Source organism: Onychostruthus taczanowskii, unplaced genomic scaffold (genome assembly GCF_017590055.1).
Source record: "Onychostruthus taczanowskii isolate IOZ18803 unplaced genomic scaffold, ASM1759005v1 scaffold15, whole genome shotgun sequence".
NCBI classification, from domain to species: Eukaryota; Metazoa; Chordata; class Aves; order Passeriformes; family Passeridae; genus Onychostruthus; species Onychostruthus taczanowskii.
The window spans coordinates 10,173,120-10,197,289 of record NW_024498685.1 but is presented as its reverse complement, the minus strand read 5'-3'; the positions used below and the strand labels follow the sequence as shown (position 1 = coordinate 10,197,289).

The 24,170-nt window shown below is 39.8% G+C and overlaps 1 protein-coding gene across 6 annotated transcripts in view; it reads right to left on the bottom strand.

Annotated features, from left to right (window-relative positions):
- CACNA1C (calcium voltage-gated channel subunit alpha1 C) overlaps positions 1-24,170 on the bottom strand; it is a 454,995-nt gene that overhangs the window by 160,935 nt on the left and 269,890 nt on the right. For all 6 annotated transcript variants that reach the window (XM_041398795.1, XM_041398796.1, XM_041398797.1 and 3 more), the window contains 3 exons: positions 23,045-23,184; positions 3,298-3,459; positions 1,476-1,672 (listed from right to left, as the gene is read on the bottom strand). In XM_041398795.1, coding sequence (XP_041254729.1) covers positions 1,476-1,672; positions 3,298-3,459; positions 23,045-23,184 — 499 coding nt within the window. The remainder of the gene's footprint in view (positions 1-1,475; positions 1,673-3,297; positions 3,460-23,044; positions 23,185-24,170) is intronic.

The following is a 24,170-nucleotide window of genomic DNA, read 5'->3' as shown; positions in this document are numbered from 1 at the left end:
GGTTTCGCAATTCTGAATAGTATGCAGAGCCAAAAATATTTTCATTTCTTCTTCTCCTAATATCATTTACTCTCTCCCATTTCCCCTCCAAATAAATCCTCTCCACCACACACAGCATGGAGAAACATGAGCTAAATGTGGTAAAAAGACAGGTATGTTACTTGTAGCCATAGCTGAACTGTGGAGTAATGTTGCCCAGTTTCTCTTCTGACTTTAACTTCTGCTCTTCATTATTTTATTAATTTATACCCTCTTTTCTAGTAATGGCAATTTTTTTTCTCTGAGACCCAGACTCCCCTTGTGGTTTGATCTCTGCCCTTTATCTCTGGCATTAAAAGGAAGCTATAGTCACTATTCTAATCTAAGCTTAAGAACATAAAGAGAAAACTTCTAGCTGTTCTACACAGAGACCATCCTTTGCAGATAAGCTAAATCTTCAAAGGGAAATCTTGCAAACTCCAAATCACTTGTGGGTAGAAGGCAGCTTTGAGCTCGTATGTAAGAGAGAAGCTTGTTGACTAACAGTGCAAGCTGCCTCAGATTATCCTTTTGTGTGCTTTGAGCCTTCTCAAGTCAAACTGCATCATGAATTTCAACACATCCTACCATCTGAGATCCAGGTGTCTCATGACAAGTCAGACTTACAAGTTGGTGTGAGTCTGGGTCATTCTTATACAGACAGGACTGTGCTGTGTATGAATGAAAGCCCTGGGTCATGACACACTGCTGCAAAAGCTGATGGCCAGAGCTGCATGCAGAAACACATTTATCTGATTTACTGGTGAAAGCTAAACCTAATATTAACTTCTGCAGTATAATTGTATTGCAGTGAATTTCCCAATACATTAGGAATTAAAAGGTACAAACTAAAGCTGCTGAAATGCCCAGAATTAGGCTACAGGACGAGTCTCCATTTATATGACAGGTAATATCATATTTTGACTAAATGTACGAGCATGATTGATACCAGTATCAGAGCTAATAGCATTAGAATAAATTCTTCTATGACAAAACTCATAATCAGGAGTGCTGTTGGAATTTGTGAGGCCTTTTAAAACCTATGAGCTGATCAGTGTAGTGCCTTTGTAACACAAATGCCATGGGTAGAGCACATGGTTGTCTGTCACAAGTTCTTCTACATCAATAATCTGGAGATGCACGAGATGTTTCACTCCTGCAGAGAGGGTCTTTCAATGACTTTCTGCTCAACCAAGGTACATTGCAAACCTTCAAATCAATAAGCCATCTGCCATAATTCAAAATTAAAATATCAATGGAAAGTCAACATTTACATTTGGTTTCATTGCATCAGATAACCCCTCCACTTTACTGAGCAGTAAGTTGAGTTAATTCAAGCTCCATGCTAGCAACCATGCCTTCACTCTAGAGAACAAGCAAGAAAGCTAAAGCCCCCAAGTTTCAACAGAGCTGTGAGCACGAGCAGGACTCTCAGCCCGTCATTTTCGGATACGTACCCAGTACAGCACATCTGTCCAGCCCTCCATGGTGATGCACTGAAACACCGTGAGCATGGCAAAAGCAAAATTGTCAAAGTTGGTAATGCCATGCTTAGGTCCCTCCCAGCCCGCCTTGCACTCGGTGCCGTTCTGACACTGCCGCCCGTGGGCAGACTGGGGGGCACACGGAGACGGATCATCCTCTGCAGGTGTATCTTAAAGGAGAGAAGGGGGAGAAAACAGCTGAAGGAAACCATCTGGCACATTGATAAGCAAGTGAAGGATATCAGATTTTAACAAATGTATTTCGCAGTGAGTTTGACAGATTTCTCAGGAATACACAGGCAAGTGCTCACTGTCGAGCTTCACTTTCCTTTTGCAAAAAATAATAGCCAAGCTGTCAAATTTTATAGTCAAAACAGAGATGAACTTTTTTTCCCCCAAAGCATACCCTCCTGCGAGGAAGAATTCATGCCTTTCAACATGACGGGGAGCATCAGATCATGTTTCATTAGGCTGTGTGTCATGCCAGCGTTCTCCTGGCAGTCACCTGGCATCTGGGTTAATCTGGGAGGCACAGCACTGACGGGCACTGCTGGAGGAGGCTGAGCCCCTGCAGCAGACAGGCTTCAGAGCTCGGGAGACAGGCTGATGTGGCACTGGGCCACTGCTGAATTACAGCAGGGAGTGTCTGGGGCTCTGCTCTTTTGGCATTTAGATGATGTGTGGCATTTTATCAGTGGCCCAGTGGCACTCAGAAACTCTAAGGCTGCGCTTGGTTATCCCCCCCTTATTCTGCACAGGTGTTTTCAAAGACCTGACAACCTATACAACAAAGCAAACAAAATGCCTTGCTACATAAAGAATGCTCCATAAAACATTTTTATAAGCATAAAAACTTCTGCAATGTGATTTTTTAAAATATACAGATTTCAGATCTTGGTGCTACATTTTCAACAGATGCAGATATGTATGTATGTGTAGGGGAGTGGGTAATTATATTTGCTTTTCTTCTGATTATATGGTAAACAATGTAATTTTCCAAAATTGTGATCACATTCTGATCGCAAAAGAATGCCAGAAACAGTAATATCAGAATTAGATGCTGTAATGTAAATACTTCCAGACAGAATGGAGAAAAATACACCCACTTTAAAGATGCAAACCACAGTGACAGCTCATTATAGTTCTAGCATCATGTCCAGAAAATGAAATCTGCCAACACTATAAAAGCAGAAAATGCAGAAATTTTGAAAAAATTTTCTGCTGTAGACTGTTTTCTTATGAGCTGAACTGGGTATTAGGCATTAATACCCTCTATCACATGAGAAATAGCTGCTGTTCAAGATCAATAAATCAAACTAAAATTAACAGATGGTTAAATGAGTGACAGTGCAATTTAATTGTTTTGAAATGTGAATATTTCTTTCTGTAAATAATTTGAAATAAATATATTTCCTGATGGATTTGATGTAAAAAAGTTTCTTCCCAATAATATAATTTTATTTTCTTTCTGATTGCACTTCTAACCAAAGTTGCAGCCTGTGACTAAAAAAAAAAAAATGGTACTGCCCTGAATTATGTATTCCTTTACAATGATACTGGTTTAAAACAAAGATGCATTTGTGTATGACATTAATAATAAAATACATGAGGTGTTCATTTCTGTGACACCAATTTCTGTGTAGCTCAATCTGAAGTGGTAAAACTGTGAAACCCCTAAGAAGTACATAAGCAGTGAGCCAGAGCCACCCATCTCCAGTGCCAGAAGAAATGCTCTGTTACACATGGGAAAAGCCTCCCTCTGAAAATCTTGTGTGCTTGTGTGTGTTCCCCTTACCTATCAGTCCCCCTTGCACATGGTAGCAGGTCTTATGCATCTTCCCCATGAATAACTCCAGTCCAATGATGGCATAGATAATAATGACAAACAGCACCAGCAGGGCAATGTGCAACAAAGGGACCATGGCCTTGATAATTGAGTTTAAAACCACCTGGAGACCTGCAGAGAGAACAGAAGGAAGCACTTATCAGCAAGAGAACAAAATTCAGAGAGGCTATAAATTGCACAGTAGTGTTTCAGTTTTATTCCCCCCCCCCACCTGAACTCATTATCTTGATGATGCAAAGATGTACATTTACAGATTACCTCCCTCCAGAAGATCCCCAACATTTCAAGAATTTACCACTGCTTCCAGATCACAGGCCAAAGTGAAACAGGTACTACCTTACCTGTCACCAAAATACCCATCCTGAGGAGGGAATATGTCAGCTGGCTTGCTTGTTCTTGAAAAGCAAGAACAAGGTGTTGCACACAAGGTGTTGAGGAGAGTTAAAGCAGGGGAAAAATAGGGAAAAACCAGGCCTGAAGAGGGACAAGAACCATGATACAAAAGGAAAATGCTGGGGTGCACAGAGCTGCACTCCAGAGCATGGGCAGAGGTGGCAAACTGAAGTCATGTCCCTACCCTGATACTGGAGGTTTTCAGAAGTAAAGCCAGTCCCAGGCAGAGCCTGAGATGCCCAAGAATCACCAAACTCATATTGAGTGAGAGCTCCCAGCCTTCTTAGGATCTTCCTGTGCTCCACATCCACCTCATCTAACTTCAGTCTCAACAGAGGGAAAATCAGAACCAGCAGTGCTGGTTTTGTCCCAAAATTTATGGATCGCCTTTTAACAGAGGTTGCCCAGAAATGGATATGAGCAAAATATTATTACATGATTCTTAAGATATGAGACTGTTGAAAATCCTAATCATGAGCAAGCCAGACATTCCCAGAATGGCCCAGGGAAGGTGACTTGTAGACAAGTTTTCTAAATCACTAAGCAGCTGTACCCTCAGATGCACTTGACTCAAGCTGCAGATTCATGTGCCTCCCTCTGTCTCCTTCCCCTCATTTTGTAAAACCAGAATAACAAAGCCAGCCTCATAAGCCTTTAGTAAGGATTTGCATTTACAAAGGTCTTAAAGTTATCACTTTGAGTAAGAATGATGGCAATCACTGTCACTGGCAAGTTATTAATGATGGAAGTATTGAGAGGCCTCTAGAAATCTATAGTCTACAAATAGCCAGATCAGAACAATTACAAGCTTATGATTTTGCAATGACTGAGAGCCAAAAGTCATTAATGTCTCCTGCAAATGCTGTCATCTCCTCAGAGAAGTTGGTATTAGCTGTGATTTTTGAAAAATGTGATTCATGAGTTGTAAATGTCTGTTATGCATCTGCCAAGAGAGCTTGTGATAACTAATAACTTTTAAAATCTATCATCTAAGATCTTAGACTTTTTTTTTTCCTCCCAAACTAATTTAAATACTTTCTAATGAGGATGACACATCTCTTGACAAGCACTTTCCCTTGTAGGCAATCCACTTGTCAGCTTACAGCTAAGGCTGAGACTGCCTTTGCTCCACAGCTGTGATGGAACACAGCAGAAGCAGCCAAAAGTGGCATCAGCTGCCCTGGCCAGCAGCATCCCTCACTGCCTGCTAGCAAATACTGGCTGGATTCTAACACCTCTCAGATGTCAGAACACTTTCTCAGGTGTCTACAGGTGGTTCAGCTATCTATCCAAAGGTAGTGCCATTCAGCATGAAACATTCTGGCTTTCACAGACACTCCTACGTGAACTATAACACTGACAGAATCAAAACATGCTGCACAGGAGTTGACCACTCTGCTTGCTCAGTTGCCTCTGGGTGCTTTTCTCAATAAGCAATATCTCTGGGGAAAAAATTTTGCTGTGTTTACATTAGGCAGTCAACCTTTTCCTCTAAATGCCCACATATTTCAGTCTACTAATTCTAAATATGCACAGAAAATGAAGTGCAGTCAGCACCAGCATTGCTCCAATTCTTTGCATTGGTCAGGAATGTTACATTCCCCAGAAAATTAAAACAATGTCTCACCTTCTCTTCAACAAGGTACAACAGTACAAGAAAGTTAAAAGACTACAGATGGCTGCAAACCTGAAAAAAACCCCACAAACTTTGCAGACTGAAATATTTGTTGCTTCATATAAATCTTCACAAAAGCAAATAAAGACCTCCCTTTTCAGTGACTTTAGGAGTCTTGTTAATCCAAAATGTAGCCAAGCTTATGAAGTTAAAAGTTCTAACACCAGGTTTTATGTAATTTACCCTTAATTATTATAATTAATTAATTTTAACATCCATTTAGGTTATACCCAGTATTCCTGAGAGGATACTGAGGACAGACAAAAAGATGAACACAAAAGCTCTCTCATTTTAAAAACAGCTTCATTAACACCCATGCCATGAAAGTGCTTCAGCCTACTACAGATGTCCAGAGAAGATAATATCTGCACAAAGCAACTCCCTTTGTGTGAACAAAGCAGGGTTTGTGAAAACAAAGGTTTGCACCATGAACTTGAGATGATGTTTAGATGGTCGAGGAGAACATGTACCACCAGAAGATGTACAGCACCTTCAGCCAGCTTGGAGAAAAGCTTCTTGAGGATAATAAACCAACTTTGAAGAGGACATGAGGTACGGAATGCTTTTAGCATGAGTTGATGTGTGTGCTGTGCAATATCCCTTTAGGGCACAGCCTGTTTTTAAATCTAGACGATTCCAGTAATTGGCAAACTTAAATATGTTACCACCAAAGTATTCAGAGAGTTTCTAAAAGCTAAAAACCACTATGTGGCAACTTTACAAATGCCCTCAGGAGATGTAATGGATGCTGTCTGCAGAGGGGCAAGAGATCCATGCACATCACCAGGCTCCCCACAAGTTGTTGAGCTCCTTGCTGCAACACAGCAGCTGCCTGTAAATTGCTTTATTCTGTCAGGAGCTGCTTGCAGCACAGAGAGCTGCTGCAAAGAATGGCACGAGGAAAACTCCTTGTACTGGCAAAGGGGAGAGTAGGGAGAGGGGATGAGGAGGGATTAAAGGACAGGGGAGGAGCCATGGGTATGTGGAACAGAGCCAGTTTTTTAATAGAAACCTCACACGCTTCAAAACACACCAAATCTGTGTTCTGAAACTCCAGAGGTGCAGACTTGCTCCTGATCAGAGTAAATCAAGGAGAACAGCCCCCTTGTAAGCAGCCGCAAAGATTTTTTAACCAGTGGTGAGAATTCTACACATTTTAATGGGCTCTTTCTCTATGCAGAAAAGAGAGTTCAGCTTATAAAAGAATGATTTCTCTGTCCCAGCTCATGTACCATTTGCATGGTGCAATACATAGGCATCACCCCACATGGGTGTTCACACCACTGCATATCTTTGGTATTTTTGTCTCACTCGTGGAGGTAAGACTTGCAGTTCTAGCAATGAGCTGTGCAGCTGATAATCATAATTAAACCAGAGTGCCTGGTGACCTGATCAGACTGCAGAGCTGGCCTCTGGATTTAAAGGAGTTGATGCCAATAACTGCTTTCTACAGCAGAGCCAAGTTTTTACAGTGCTGTTTGCAGAGGCTGGCAATGTCAGCACTGGCCAACCATAAACATGGGGTCTTGAACTTAAGTCCTGAGAAGTAAATATAAAAATAAAGGGTTTTCAAATATTTGGCATTCTAAATCGACTTATTTGTGTGCTAGACTCTCTCCAGACTTCTGTTAAGGTGCAGCATCTGCCTTGAGGAGCTCACTCCAGGCTGGACACAGAAAGCTGCACAGGGATTAGGGAAAGTGCAACGAAAGGGATTGTTTGCACTTTTTCAGCCCACACTTTTCATCTGTTAATAATTGAAGATCTTAAACAACTCTTAGTATTTATTTTGAAAGCACTTCAGTTTACCTTTAAAAAAATCCTCTTGGCTCTGCTCTGTTGGCTGACACTGATTCCATAAATGTTTCAGCAAGGAAAACATGTTAATGCTGTTCCCTGGGCTCACAGAATTTAGGATTTATTTTCACTGATAAAACATTTTAAATATTTATTACATGGGAAAAACATTGCTTTTTATACCAGGTCAAGCCCTTTTTAGCCTCTGCATTAACCCAAATGTTTAGAATACAACCGGGAAGAAGAGGGACCATGCAAGAACGGAGGAAAAAAGCTTATTCCAATAACATAAATCTTTCTCAAAGCTATAAGAAATGCACTTTTAGAGCTGCTGCAGGTGTTTTAGAGCTATTATGTGATGCTGTGGTTTTCTCTCATGAAGATGATGAGAGGGGCTGGTTGCTGTCTCATCGATTCGGGCAGTTATTGAAGAATGTGCTTTATCTTTGAGCAAGTGAGTGGCTGCACCTACAGCAATGGGATTACCTACAGATCCCCTTGTGTACTTACAAGCTTTTTTGGATTTCAACCAATGTTTAGCAAGATGGCACAAGAAAAAGACCCAGCTGCTAAAACTCACTTGGCACTGTTGCATTGTGAAACATATCGAAGGAAATTAATGGTAGGTTTGCTAATAAAGAAATCCTCTCAAGAAAGACATGCTTATAAAAAATAAGACAATTCTTAGAAACACCTAACTTGCCTTTTTTTTTTTTTTTCAAGACAGTGAACTTTCAGACCCAAAAAATCTTCTGAGACTCATTCTGCCAGGTTTTTTCTCAAAAAGATAATATCTCTTTGTTGCACAGTGATGTTCATAAACTGCCAACTAATTGGTGCATGAGTGTTGATTACTTCACATTTCCTGCCCTTTTTCCCTTAGATTTCCTGTCCTTTTGTACTCTTCATATTTCCTGCCCTTTTTTCTCCTCACTTTTCCTGTCATTTTTCACTTTACGTTTCCTGACATTTTTTCTCTCTTTTTCTTCCCTTTCCCCCTCTATTTAAATAATTCAAATATTGGAAAAGGAGAATATCCTCTGAATTTAAACCCTTAAAATGAAGGGAAAACAAGGACTCCCTTGCAATTTAAGCCTTAAGATGATGAAAATGAGAGATTTTCCATCAACTCAAATCTATAAAATGGCATCAGAAAGGTTATTCCCTTCCATTTAAACTAGGAAACAACAATTTTTCTTCAATACCTTTAAATCATGGGAATTGAGTCTCCCTTCATCTGAGCCCATTTTCTGGGCTCAGACTCCTGCCTGCTGCCTGCTTTGGAAGTGCCTGTCACGACTGAGTTCTGCAGGCAAAGTTTAAACCATTCTTGGGACATTGGTCTCAGAACTAACATTCAGGCCTTGCCAAGCAGAGCCCTCTCACAATTTTCATGTGTCATCAATTTTGGATCAAGCTTTGTTTGCTGGACAGGGCAGTTTCCTGTTCCCATCATGGTAGTAGCTCAGGTCCTCAGAGAAAGCATATCCTGAGTCTATTCTTCCATTGGTTTTTCAGGGATAAATTTTGCCTGAACCAGGGCTGTGAGCAAGCACAGTCTCTCAAAATGACCTCCTAAAAGTGAGCAGGAATAAAAGGGAAAGGAGAGGACCATCCTTCCTCTGCCTTCCTATACACACACAAAAAAATACATTTTCATACTTAAGGCAGTGCCAGGGGTGTGGGAAACAATTCTTTTCCTGCTAATACAGTCCAGAAGAAAACTACTACTTTGTGCAAGCAAGAAGGAAGCAGGGGAGGATTTGTGACTCAGCACAGGGCCTGAGTCAGATCACTTCTGGGAACCACTCTGAAGTGGTAGAGCTGATGCACCATCCCCAGCCACGAGCAAGATCTACCCACAAATCACATTTATTTCTGACAATGCACTGAGAGACTGCCACTACAGCTCTATTTCCAAAGCACAAGCAATATAACCAGTAATATTCCCCAAAGTGGATGTTTATCACTTAATAAATGTGGACATTGGCTAAGAAAATTGAAAAATATTAAATATTCATAAATATGAAAGATTTTATAGCAATTTCAAAGGAAGCCTGGAAAACAAGAGATAGTTTTAGCACAAAAAGCTCCACAGTCGTGGCAAGATATCTTAGATAAGTACATCTACAATGATTTGTGAGAAAAAAAACATTGAGGACTTTCTTCACCAGTGTTGCAAAGGGAAATCATATCACACAGTTCATTTAAGGACAGCTGTACAATAGCAGTTTGGGGAGGTAGTCTTTTTCTGTCTTGCTGGATTCTCAAAATGTTAGTGGCAGATTGGTAGATAAAGTAAATTCTGTGGGTGTAGCCCAGCATTCTTGGGGCTGTGGATGTCATTTCTATTTCAAGAATAATAGGGAAGGTCTTGGAATAGTAAGGAAAGACACAAAACAGGACAGAAAACTAGTTGATGTGAAAAGAAATAGGAAAGAAAATTTTCAAGCTGCAGGGTGACTACTTTTGAGTAGGCAATGCTTTTTAAACATATACTAGCACTCAATTCAAAACCACGTGCTGTAAAAAAATAGAAAAAAGAAAGTTTTGGCATCTGCTCATGATGTTCTCATTCCTGCATTTTCAAACCATGTCTTCATTGACTTCTCCAACCGAAATAGTCACACACAAGGGGATTCATGCAAATGGGCATGTGGATGTGAATACAATTGTTTTATGATTGCCAGGTCTTGCAATACGAGCCTTGCCTCATCCTTTGAGGCGAGAAAGGATCAGCAGAACAAAACCAAAAGCCACAACAAAATCCCAGCTCTTCTTTCTGGATCCTTTTCTCTTGGGAAGCAGTTCAGCTTGAGCATGGCTCTGCCTGCCAGAGTGACCTGACTTAGGCAGACCATGCAGCTTCTCCTGAGCAGGGTGGCCACACAGCCCCAGCTTGAGGAGAGGATGCTTGGATAAATGCACACATGGCTTGGGCTCCTGGACTCTGCTGGAAGAGACCTCTAGTACCACTCACAGAAACATCCCTGTCTCCTCCTGGAGGGCTTTAACTTTTTAGTAGCCTTTTGTTCAAAGTATGTAAGTGTCCACTTTCTTATAAAGTTGCTTTATGGCTAAAAAGACTTTCTTCATCTTTCCAGTTCCAACATAAGAGGTTGCTCCTGCAAGTTCAGCCTCACTCTCTAACCATTTGATTTTAGCTCATTTCAGCTGAGGATGAGATCCAGGCAAGATCTTCAGATTCTAAATGTAAAAAAAACCTCAAACCCAAAAATGGTGTGGTGTCCCCCCACCATGAAGCTACCTGAATAAAGAGGAAGAGCATGGAGAGAAAAGCAGCAACCAAATGCCTACAGAAAATTCCACATTACAGAAAAAAGGCCATCTTGGACAAAACTAAAATGAAGTTCAGTGAGCAAACTCCAAAGCTGTTTTGAACAAAGACCACAGTGTGCTGCCAAGTAGTCTTACCCAGAGTGGGGAGGTTGAGGTCAAATACTCTCTGCCAGACAGAGACTTCTAAAGATGGATTAAAGTTAAGGCAGGTAAAGGGCCTTCAGGAGCCCTGGCAGTTCCTAGGCCAGCAAGGCTCAGCTGCCACTATTTCCCAGGAAATAGCTTTGATTTTCTGCTGACAGGATGATCACAGACTGAGAAAACCATTCATGGGGTCACTGTAAAGGTTTTATCTGTTCTTAACCACTGTGAAGGACCACAGAAAGGAAGAATTTTTCTTGGCTCCTCTTCCTACAGAGGAATCCAAACCCAAGGATAATCTGGCCCAAAGACTGCCCCAGCTCTCAGTGAAATGACCCATCATATTTCTATTTTTTAAAAATTCTTCATATGCAAGCATAGCTGTGACAGGGAACAATATTTACAGGGGGAAATGTTGGTCTAGTCCCATGCCACTGGATTCAGTCAGAAGACTTGGATAGGAATATGTCAACATGATGTACTGTCCTCAGTCTGGTCAGGTGAACATAAAAAATAAAACCCAAGCCAAGAGTTAAACAACCTTTGAACTGAGATAATGATGGAAAAGCCTTGTTTCAGGATGGCAAATGCTGTTGTGTGCAGCTCTGAAAAATGTCCTAAAACATGTCCTATGGAAATAGTTTTGCAAACAAGGAACTTTGAAAACCTGGAAGTGCTAAAGCCTCAAGGTAGCAGAAATGGCCTCAAAGCAATGGGGTCTCAATCATTTGAGTGGAAGATTAATGACATTTTGGTTACAAACATCTTTATAAAATTGTTAACATTTTTTACAGTTTATTGACAGAATTCCTCAGGTAAGTGGACATCAGCCTCCTTTCTCTATTATAAATAATAAAGAGTATTTTATTTGTTTTATGTCCTTCTCCAGATGTTCTAACTCATCACTTGTGAACAAGTTTAGAAAAGGCAACAGCTTAAAAGTTAACAAATGTTAACAGGGATTCTGTAAATGTAGAAGTCCAGCCAGGGATTATAAGATTACTGGTTTTTAGTACGTGGAGAAAAATATATTGATGGAAGAAATTGATCTTGCAGGTTAAATGCTTCAGCAAACAACAAGTGGCTTACTATGAGTTATACAAAGTTTGAACTTCTCATGATAGAAGGACTACAACAAAATATTGGATAAAATCTAAAACTTGGTCTTTAGATGACTGCATAGAAGTACAGAACTGTATGTGACAAATAATAGGTTGTATAGCCCTGGAGAGGAAAATTGACCCAAGCTCTCAAGTTGGGATAGTGCTTAATGAGCACAGATGGGACTGAGCCCTGGAGAGACACAGTGTGGCATTTTCAAATCACTGTCATGGAGGGTTTCTAGGAGAATTTTTAGAGTCTAGTAATAGAAAGCTACCTGATCAAGTAATTAAAGAGCTGATGCAAACCCCACAATGTGTGATCATTGCTGTGTTACTGTCTTGATGCACATGTGGGATTTGTTTTCTCTTCCTAAACAACTGAAAAAAAAAAAAAAAAAAAAAAAAAAGACATGTCCAGACAAATCTGAGCAACTCTGACTCTTAGTTTTAAGAACAAAGAGTGGATTTAGGGACTTATCAACTCAGTGGTTAATCAGTCCCATCTCAGAATACCTAAAGCTCCAGCTTCCTTTCTTCCAAATTAGTGAGACTGTTGCTTTCGATTTTTATAAACCTGATTAGACTTAAAACTCTTCTTGCACACATCAGATAATAAAATGCTTTGGGGGAAAAAAAAAGCCTTCTGACATAATAAGCAAAATGTCCTTTAGCTCACTAGGCAGCCCCAGTACGTTTGGACAGAAAAATTAATGGTTGCCATTTTCACAGAGTTGTATTTTTAAGGAGAAAGAATGGTTCTTTATTTGTATTTGCTTTCTTTGCAACTCTCTTTACAACTTGCTCAGTTCAAAGGATTTTTGCACAGATTGTGTATGTGTTGCTAGAATGCACTGGAATTAAACTTTTTTTTAAATTACTTTTTATATATAATAAGCTGTCAAGGGGGAATCATAAGGCTCTCCTGCTGCAATCTGATCAGCTAATTCAAATTCTTAACAGATACAGAAATCTACAAATATAAATCTGAGAGTAATCTGACTTTCTCCAAAGCAAAGTTTTAAAGTGAAATAATCTCAGCACTGGAATATGAAAAGCAAAAGGTGGGCTAAAGGCTTGAGTTTAAATTTTCACCTATATTGTGAGGGGAAGGGTGAGACTCAATACTAAATTCTTTCATTGGGTGCTGTTCATATTAAAAACCAAAACTGTTAGATTTAGAACAGGCCTTTGTAAAGCCTGTGTGTTTTCATACCTGGATGTATTGATTTGACTACTGATCAAGACATACAACCTGATTAAAAGGAAATTTATCCTTTGGTAATTTTCAGTACAAATAAAAGCCAATATACAGCAACAACCTTCAAGAAAATGTCAACTGTAGAAAAGTACTGAACAACTTATTGCAGGAAAAAAAAATCCCCAACCAATCACCAAACCCAACAACCAATTAAAAAAAAAAAAAACAACGAAAAAAAGAAAAAAAAGAAAAAAAAAGAAAAAGAAATGTCAGACAGGCTGCTAGCTTAATGTGTGAGCAATAACAGAAAATAACCATCCCCAACAGATTATACTTCTAAGATGTACAGCATTTGATATGCCCCAGTTCTCACACCACTGCCTCAGCCCTCTGCAAGGAGGGTGTGTGGTTGAAAGATGAGATGCTTGAAGAAAGTTTAGAGAGAATGTTTTGTAATCCTGTAAAGAAATTGAATTTCTATAGCCATTTCCACTGCTAAAGAAAACAACATTTAGTAAGGCCTATGGAAAGAAGTGACAAAAATAGAATTTTTATAATTTCTTCTATTTCTTTTATCCCGTGAGCTACATTCTGTCAAAAATGCTTCTGATGTAAAACTGTTGAGCAGCTTTAGCAATACAGAAATTGAAAAAAAGATTCTTTGCAGAGGGTTAGCAGATGTTTTCTGAATTGTGATTGATGTGGCAGGGCAAACCAGCAGAAGATAATCTAAAACTGAAAAAATGAAAGGCATAGCTTCTCAACTCATAAAAAATAGTTGCAACAAAGGGCAAAACACATATGGGATAAGTTATTGTTACATGTGTTAAACAGGAATTGGATTTGCTTCTGGAAAAAAAAAGGGAGATTAAGAAAGATGTCTGATCTCCTCTTTTCCTTGGCACAAGGAAAACTTAGATAAAACATTAAGAGACTGGGCAGGTGAGGTGGGCTGTCATTTCCATACTTCTCCATGATCAAAACAGCAAATTTGTCCCATCAGGGAACATCTTAAGCATTGAAAAGTTTTTTACTTGTTCATACCAGCCAACATGCCTCATCTAGAACAGTAATAGCAAGCAGACACAACTAAGGCAGTACCTAATTTCAGAAAAATCTGCATTAAAGAGAGGGGTTCTCCTATAGATTTATGTAGACATTGAAACAAAAAAATACTATTTCCTCATCTTTGCCTGTACTTAAGTCATGCTTTGGTTTTTGGGTTTTTTTCCCCCTACTATAGCACTTGAACAAAATGCAATATTATTATAAATTCAGACCATCACTGAAAAAACAACTATTGGCAGGCTTAAATGCATTCACTGGTTGAGAGCACTATCTGACTGGTCTGCTGCTCTGTGCTTTGCTGATATTTTGATTATGCTTTGTGAAAATCACAACAAGGACCACAGGCATCCAACAAGTTTTTTGGAAGGCTTGGACAGACAGATGTAATTCAAATGATGCCAGAGAGGTAGAACATCCATGTACCACCTTAGATCCTGAACAAAACCTGTGAACTCTCCTGTGTCCCACTTTTGAGTTGACTGCTACCCAGTGTGTGTGCCAATCATATCCTTGGGACAGGATGAGAAAGAGAAAGTTAAAAAGTCCCATCAGGGCAGCAACACATTAATAGACACACAATAACTACAGAAAATGTACAAAGGACTTCAAATAATTGCTTACAAGATTTTAAATTAATAAGCAATGCAAAATCCAGCCTATTGAAATCAAAGTATGCAATGACATTCGTTGTAAGCTTGGGACAACACCAGATGCAGTAGAGGTGTCATCTGAGAGAGAATGTAAGAAACACCCAAAGCAGATCATGCCCTTCCTACTTTGATGTGGAACAGCCAAATCTTCCCTCCCCAGCGGGGTGACAGCAGCAGCCAGAAATTACAAGTGAGCAACTGGGTACCCAGCGTGTTCCTGTTTGTACCAGTTAGCCACAACCTGTACAGATACCATGCAAACTCTTCTGAGGAGACAGCAGATGGCATTCTTAGATTTTTAGATGCTTCAAGACAAGCATCTTGGTGGCGTGGGTTCCCTTTCAGACCTGTGCCCTATATCCAATCTGAATAACTTAGGGCATTGCTTGAAGAATGAAAAAAAGGTACTAGAAATGTTTGATCCATGCAGAGCCCTTCTGGAGATTCTCTTATTAAGCCAAGAGAGATTTTTTTACTATCTCCCTGTCTGTTCTTTGATGTCAGCATGCAGTTTGTTTTCTTTTGGAAGGGACTGCCTACAGTCTGATGTGGTCCCATATTATGATATTGGGATTTTTTCTGTTGTGAAGACATGCTGAATAATCATGCCAGCATGCACAGTGACTTGTAGCATACAGGCTGAGGCAGTTATTGGATGGATTTGTAGTCAGTGTTATTTTTAAAAGAGCTGCATAGACAAGATCAAATAAATATTTCCCTGTTTTCATTGGTGTTCTTTAAATATGAGAGAAATCTTTATGAGAACAACAACATGCCTCTGTGAGTAATCATCCTTAGCAAGATGAACCCCTCTTTGCTACTGCTACACAGACTTAACTTCTGCCATAAATGACACCATTCTGCAGGCTGTACTTCTCAGGAAAGCAGGCTTTGATTCCTGGTTGTGTAACCCCTACTCACAGGGATGATCCTTACCTAAGGCAGATGCTGGGCTGGAATCAAATTACTCCCTTGAGTAAGGGTGACCTAAGTAAATAAAGGACTTGCAAGCATGTGTAGGGCTTGCAGTTAACTATGAAGAAACAAGCCTAATGAGGACATTTAGTTCAGACTGTTCTATCCTTTCTAATCCACTCCCTCCCCATTTGTAATGAAAGCAAAACAAATTGGCCACTTGAGATTAAAAACAGCAAGGCAAGGACATGGGAAAGGTGGTGCAACTTGTCCTCTCACTGTGCTGTATGTGCTGGAGAGTTGGCACAGAGGGTTAAGAAATCTTGTTCAAGAATGAAGGAGAACTTCAGGGATCTGCCTGAGAGCACGTTTGCTACAGCTTCTGGAGCTCAAGAGAAAAGGAAAGTTTTTTTGGCAAAAACTGACATTATTTAATGTAACAACAGCAAAATTTAAGGCAGAACTAATATTTGGAAGCCAATTTTTGCCTAAATTTATATGAAGTAATTCCGTGTGTTGTCAAGGACATTTATCTTGTAGGTTTGGTGGCAGTAAACTGCTAAGTAAGGATCCTAATAAGGATTTCCTCCTGATACAGCTTACTGTATTCTTTAGCTCCTACACACAGACCTTTCACACCTGGGGAGCTCTGATCAGGCCACTTGTCCCATCTCCTCCCACTGAAGGCAAGCCACAATCCTGCCTGGTGTGCAGGTCATAGCATGACCTCAGGAGGGCAGATTTCAGTCCCTTGCTCCACCAGTGACAGTGAATAAATGCAAATCACGTGCAAGACACACCTGGCAACTGTACTTTTCTAGAAGCATATACATTTTAAAAATCCATTGCAAAAGCATATACATTTTAAAAATCCATTTTAAAAGTGGACTTCCTTACACCAGTTAGCATTTCCTTAAGATTTAATACCTGCTATTCAACAAATAGAAACAGTCAATGGCTCAACATTTCTTTGCCATATTTCAAAAACACATGGTTATCAAAAGAGATGTCATTTTGAATTCCTTGAATTCTCTGTGTTTGTTACCTCAATTACATTATTTCCTCAACTCTATGTCGCAGTGTTAATTTTCTCTCACAGAAAAGAAAATAATGAGAAATTACAGTTGAAAAGTTTGATTGGGCACTGAAAAAATAAAAAAGAATCCCAATGCAAACCAGATAATTGCATTGAACATGCTTTGTTTCAACAGCTGCAAAGTGGAATAATTGCAATGGGTTGAGCTGTGCTGTCTCAGTGGCTGGGAAGGAGGAGGGCAATCCCAGGCCACACAGTCAAGTGCCTGGGATGGACTGGGGTGAATGTCACCACTGCACATTGAGATAGAGAGAGAAAGAGCTGACAACATCTAGGGCTGCTCTAGGTCCTGTCGCCACCCTCCAGCAAAGTGGTTTGGCAAACCCCAGTTGGAATCGTGCTACAGATGAGAATAGCATGTTTTCCTTGGGAAAGAACATTTGAGGGTAGCTAAACATCACCATTTTGATCTCCCTGTTTTACACAGCCCAGGCAGAATGGCAGGTTCCAGAGCAGAGTGCCAGCAGCAGGAACTGGGCTCTCTACACGGTGCTTGATCCTTCCTAACTGGCCCAGCCTTCTCCACACACCAAGCAAAGAGGTTCCGAGGATGTTTCAACTACAAACAAGTTCAATTTGGCTTCTAGAATTATTCAGGTGTACAAGGATTATGCAAGATAGAAAATGTTGAACCTGTTCTTCCCAGTTAAGTACACTACCTCTAAATCAGGTGTGGTGGAAGACAAGGTCTCTGCTATAGTATCAGTTTCTAGCTCACAGCATTAAGAGCTCTGCTTATGGGCAACAAGCATCAAACACCCATTTTACTATAAATCATTCAATAGCAAATTCCAAGTCCTGCAATCAAAGATGAGATAGAGCAGTTCCTTAATCTTACATTAGAAAAATGACCATGGTGGTTCTGACATGTCAGTTACTCTGTATTTTGCTACAAACGTCCCCCCGTTTTTTTTTCAGGGTGAGGTATTGCTGAATTATGAGCCCATACAGACAGAATTCCCCTGTGATTTCAATTTATTAGATTTGAACATATCTCTTGAAAAGGGGGAGAAAAAATGTTGCCAGTCTTAGTGTTAGGAACAGTCATTATTGGAAAATACAGATTATAACGTCAGTATCTTATAAGCATTTCAAAGCTTTTGCTCTTACTTCTCCACCAAAACCTGATTGTGATTTAGCACACAAAATATATTTAGGCAACCCCACACACACAAACACCCAAACAGGAAAACATCCAGTCCTATTACATCTGTGATTTCCTTGTTTCATCTACATGCAATAATATAGCAAATTAACAATAAAAACAACTGGGTGACTTTGCCAATCCAGCATCTCTCAAATGAGCAAAACCTTTCCTCAAGCATTATTCTCCCCACAGAGCCCTCAGGGTGTATTTTACTTCTCATCTTCATTGCTGTGCGTGGTGAATGTGGCACCAAATATACACACCTGGATGGCTCAGATCTATCAGGACATTGCAAGGAAAGGCAGAATACTTTCCTACCTATTACAAAGCTTCAAAATATTATTTGATTAATGCCAGAGAGTTTGGTATAAGGATAGAAGATGACTGCGTCAATGAGAAAACACTGCAATAAATATGGAGTACAATACACTGCTGAGACTAAGAAAGATTATACATTTTAATAGAACAATTCAGGGCAGATTTCTAATTGCAATGAGACAGACCAAAATCTAAAAGTGTCTAAATTTTTCATCCACCTTGTCTGAAGGTGCCAAATTTTCTCATAAATTCAGAATAATAATCATGGACTTAAACATAAGCATCATTTTGAAAAAGTATGTGTTCTAATTAATTATTGAAATGCACAAAAAGTAGTCATCTCTAGGCATTCCACACATGAAAATTCTGGTCTTATTTAACTCAGAAATGTACTCTGCCAGTTACATGCTGCTGTGTCACTAACAGAAGGACATTGCATTGCCATGGGGAGGGAGGGTTTGGCTTAGGTCCTTTTGCTCATCCCTCTCTTTCCCTGTTATACAATTACTGCATCTCCAGCAGACCATGTAAGTACTGGTGCAAGAGAGGCACCTGCACTGCCTTTGAGTAACTCTCCTGCTACAAAACGCCAGTGAAGCTTGAACACATCACAGGCTTAGTTATTGGTGGTTTTACAATAAAAAAAATTAAGAGCGACATCATGGCAAGTTTTTGTTCCAGTGGAACAGTCAAGTTTCCTCTCTAGCTTCATTAAGAGTAGCAAGGTCTTCTGCCCACATAAATCTGTGTTGTCAGCAGAGAATCTTGTTCAAAACACAAATATGGAGCACAGCAGCTACTCAAATCATATGACTTCCAAATTGTCTAGGAGAGCTTATCAATTAAGCCTGGCAAATATCAGATAGACAATAACCAGTGGCAAAAATGCAGTTACATTAAGACAAAGTACAACATAAAGAGAATGAACAGAATGTATGAGGTGGTATAATTGAGCAGCATGAATAAAGGTGATAGAAATGGAATTTTATAAATTAAAAGAGCATGAGCTAGCATGCGTAGGAGTAACTCATTGCCCTTTCCAATAGTCAGGAATGATTTTCTTCTTTAATTGGATCATGCTTCTTCATTGCCCAATTGGATGTTTCTTTTTGCCCTCCTGAAGCACAAATGTTTAAAACAAGTTTTAAAGTATGTAATAACATAAAACCAAGAGAGAAGAGTAATCAAGAGAAAACTCATAGCACAAAAGGGCTGACTTGATTCTGTCCCTAGAAAGTTTTACAATACTTTACACTCCTGCCAAAGGAGTTACTGGGTGCGTTTCCAAGACACTAAAGTGATTAAGTTTTGGTAGACATGCTGATTTTGCACTTGCCTACTTATGTCCATCAAGGGAATTGTTTTCCTTCTCTCTCCTTTCTCAAATCACTATATTGATCTTAATGCCGCACATTAAGACAGGTGCTCTAAAACACGTATGAAGTTTTCCTTACAAGGAGAATGCTTTGGTAGTCCAGCAGTAAAGTTCTTTCAGCAATCAAAATAAAGTGTGCATGGCAAGAACTGTGTTAATATGACAGTCACAGAACAGTTGAACAGTGAAATCTGGCCTGTGCGTCAATGAGATTAAGTTCTTAGATCACATTTTCAAAAGTGACTTTACTACAATGAAACCTAAATCATCCGTGTGCATTACAAAATAATCACCATTCCTCTACACATTAGTGCCAGGCTAGAAGGACTCAGTGTGGACCATTTTTCCAGAAGCAGTAGACTTAAGAAAAAGTCATGGGAAAAAAAAAAAAGAGTTTGCTTAATTAGCTCAGAATCTCTATTTTGTAGACAAAGCAATGGCCAGCACGGGGATGACAGCTCTGGGAACTATCTAATCTACTGCTCTGCCATACACTTCACACATAAGAACCATACCTGTCACTCAAAAAAAGTTTTCTGGAAAATAACTCAAATTATTTTTAAAAAGAAATCTAAGACACAAAACTCCCTCAAACCAAATTGATCCCTATGGATTTTCTTGGAAATGTGTAAATACTTAACACTATTTTTTAAAGTTGTACTGGGAACCCAAAGACTTTGAATTCAGTGCCTTTGAAGGCTTCTCCTGTGATGGTACAGTTTCTTTTTGTGACATGGATAAAAAAAGTCTGTCTTATCTTTTGAACAAAATGTCTGTTTTCTTCCTTATGACAAGTGATCTTGCGAATGTCCACATAACCACAAAGCATAAAAGCGTCATCTGTTCTCTTAAAGATTATGAAATTTTGATGTGCCCACAACCACCATCGAGATGTAGTCTTCAGGCTTTGTTGAATTCATGATCTCAAATCCTTTGATTTTAGGAGGTACTAACGTAATTTGGGGCCTCGGACAGTTTGATCCTAACAAAGATTGTCAAAGGTACCTTTTTGTTTGTCTGCCCATGGGTGAGCCAGCTTTCCCTGCACATGAACCTCTTACTGCACAGAGAGTCCCCCATTTCTTGGTTGAGATATTCACTGTCAAGAGACAGCCAAATCCTGGAATTAAGCATGCATGGAGCTTGGAAAAAAAGGACTATGAGCTCTTAATATCCTCTATCCATCTATCTGAAGCTGTTGGATTGTTGTGTTGACCTAAATGTCTAGCACTGATAGCTAATAGGAGATATAAATAATTAGAAGCCACTTCTGGAAATGTTAAATCTTGAACTTTTTGTTTCCAGCTCTCAATCTGCAAAATGCAGACACCAGTGATTTACTTCAGAGGGCAATTAATATGTCTTTCCCCCACCTCAAATCAAACTTATGTGAAAACCCTCTATATGCTGAGACAGGTCCTTAAATGCATGAACCTGAATACAAAACATGTCCCTCTTAAATTGGATTATTTTCTATGGATTGAGACAGAGACAAAAAAAATCCTGCAAACTCCTAGTGACTCAGAAGAAATTATTCCATGCTGCAAGCCAATCTCTCCACCTCAGACAAGCTATTTCCCAAGACTAATTCTAATGAGTTTAAGATTTGCATGCAAAAATTCACCATGTGTTTCAAAAATTTGTTTAATAGGAATCATTGTGCTTTACACACTTTTTTTCCAAACAGTGGTAGTTAGATCTGGACCTCAAGCCAAGCAGCAGATGTTGGAATTTCCATGCAGAAGGCGGCTGCCAGTGACCCAGAGGATCCCCTCTTACTAAAGAGCTGCTGCTTCCATACAGAGTCTGTTAAGTGAGAAGGAATTGCAGCGTATGTTACATTCATGTAATTTTAGGACAAATCTGTGCTGGTTTTTTTTCTTTACAGGGGGAAAAGCCTTCTGCATTTTGGAAGGGCAAGGAAGCAAAAAAGCATTTTTTATAAATGGCAAAACACTGCAAGTGCAATGTTGGTAACTCACCCGCTGGTGTTTATGATGCCTCAGGGACAGAACTTGAATGGGACCTGAGACTTGACTTCTAAGCCTCTGCACTAAACTTATGTAAGAATGTAATCCTGTAATGTGCTATTTATGGTTAGCTTAGCCAATCTTATCTAAAAGGCCTCATGAGAAAAGTTATGCTCTAATACATATGGATGCGATAACATCTATTCTAGGCTAATCAACAGGCATTTGTACAATTAAAAAATGCCCAGTCAAGATGGAGGCTGCATTAGGTACAGATCTCAGTAGGCTCTTTAAAGCCACACGGGGCCCCCAGGAAGCCTGGTTTAACAAATATGTCCCTAGTCAGAACCAGAAGGATTAACAGAGGGTATCTTGTCAGGTGAAGTTGATGATTTGCTTGCTTCACAGTGTGTTAGCATTTTGCTGACCAAGTGTTTGTTAGTCTGCACCAGGCTCCCTGGCTCTGTTCTGGTACAAATTAAATACTCCTTGATGAGAAAACTCACAAATGGACTGTTAGATAGTCTATGCTGGGGTGGAAATCAGATATGAACTGTGTCAGGCTTGGTTCCCTCAGCTTCCTCAGGTCCTCCAAGAGCACCAAGCACACAGCCAAGCTCAGTCTGTATCAGAACAACTGATACCCCAGACTTTATGGCAACTCAACTCAAGGTTTTTGCATGACTAAGGTTAGAAGTACTTTAAGATACCAGTCTAGCAAAATCCTCAAATAAAAATAAACAAAGTGCTCCCTACAGCTATTCTGGAGAAGATTAACTCATTTTCTGCTTACTACATCGCTCTTGGCTATAATCATGGAAACAAATGACAGTTTGCAACCACCTCTCTCCATAAGGTAAACAGGTCCCATCCATAACAAACTCTCAAGCCAAATGATATAATTTTCCCACATTGTCATGTCCATATTCCACCTCCACAATGGAACTACCAGACTTAGTTACTCATAGCTTCATTGCAAATAAGAAAAGGGATGAGAGACTATCAAAGGCTGCTTGAGGACTTTCTCAGAGGCATTACAAATAATTTAAGCAAATCAGACTAACAGAGAAGGTGAGTACATAATTTTCCTGTATTCTGTTGCTTCTACAATGTTCTCAGTTCTCTTGATCTGAATACCACATACAAAGAAGAAAATGCAATTTTAATGAAAAAGTTCCTTTCCCTCTAAAATCAACACACATGACCATACAGAATTTCCATCAAAGTTAAGAATTTATAATATTAACTTCACCATTTAAAGGATTTCATGCTTGAAATCACAAATCCGTGGATCTTCTCCTTTCATTATTTAAAAAGGTTGCACAATCAGACTTGACATACCATGAGACTTCCATTCCTTTTCAGCTCTGCTTTGGTCATCCTTTGATTAATGTCACGCTTATCACAAATACATACGTCTGAAAAAAGTCTTCCCCCACACACTAAAAATCATCTGTATCACGCTCTCTCTTCAAAATTGTTACAAAAATTACCCCTGCTGCATGTCACACCACAGACACAGCTGGAAAGAAAACAGTGATATTACTTACTAGGAACTCCAGACACCAGCCGTAGTGGACGTAATACTCGGAAAGCCCGCAGTGCTTTAACATCGAATCCGGCACCTTTTCCTCCTATTGAATTCCCCCCATCTGCTTTGGTTGCTTGTTCTAAAATTGCACTAAAAAGCCTGCAAAAAGAAAGAGGAAACAATCTGTAGGCAGGCAGCAATGCTTGGGCGAAACAGGAACAGAGATCATCACCATCACATCACCCAAAGTATCTCACAGACCTGTGAAGGGTGTCACACCTCTCTCTCGACGTTCCCATATGGTGGAGGAGAGACAGACTCTTCCCATATGCAACAGCCTATTGGGGATGTCTATACCATTTACAAAACACTTGTTCCTGCAGCAGACATAAACATGACAAAAAGCTCCTCCTTCATGCTCCTCCATGGCTCCCTGCAGCCAGCTGTGGGCTACCAACACTTTGCTGTCTTTATTAACCAACAACCCACCTCGGGGGAGAGAATCATCACCCTTAATTAAGCCAATCATTAATTATCTGCCACCTGTTTTACAAAGAATTAAGATTCACCAATGGCACTGCAGGTAGAACTTGGTGTAAACTCAAGGACCCTTCAAGGGGCAAGTTTTTAGTAAGAGTGTATGCTTACACTGTGTGCTTGTGGATCCATTTGTAAATCCCCGATGCACTGGCTAAGGAGAGTGCAAAACTGTAGGAGTCTTATTATTAGAATGTTTTATTATACCAGCCTTAATGTTTTATCTTGGCTAATAGGAGTAGAAGCTTTAAGGAGAAGATGTCTCACTCAGAATGCCTTTAAAAAGGCAGAGCAAGAAAGAAAAGGCAATGTTCTCCTGTAAAAAACCTGAAGGCTCACCCTATCTGTTAATAAGAACTTGATTTAATAAATTGGCTTTCAGGAAGCAGCTTCCATTTTTCTGGTAAAACATTAGTACATTTGGGGGAGAACAGATTCCTCATGAATTTGCTAATGATATTGCTTTCAGCCTTGAAATCCTCAGCTTGAACCCAGCCAAATTCAGTAGAGGTTAAAAGCTGTTCCAGCCTAAATGGGTGTTTGGAGCTCTGTAATTAGGGCTTGCCTGGGAGTGGCAGAGACCCCTTGGACTGTTGGGTGCCACGGAG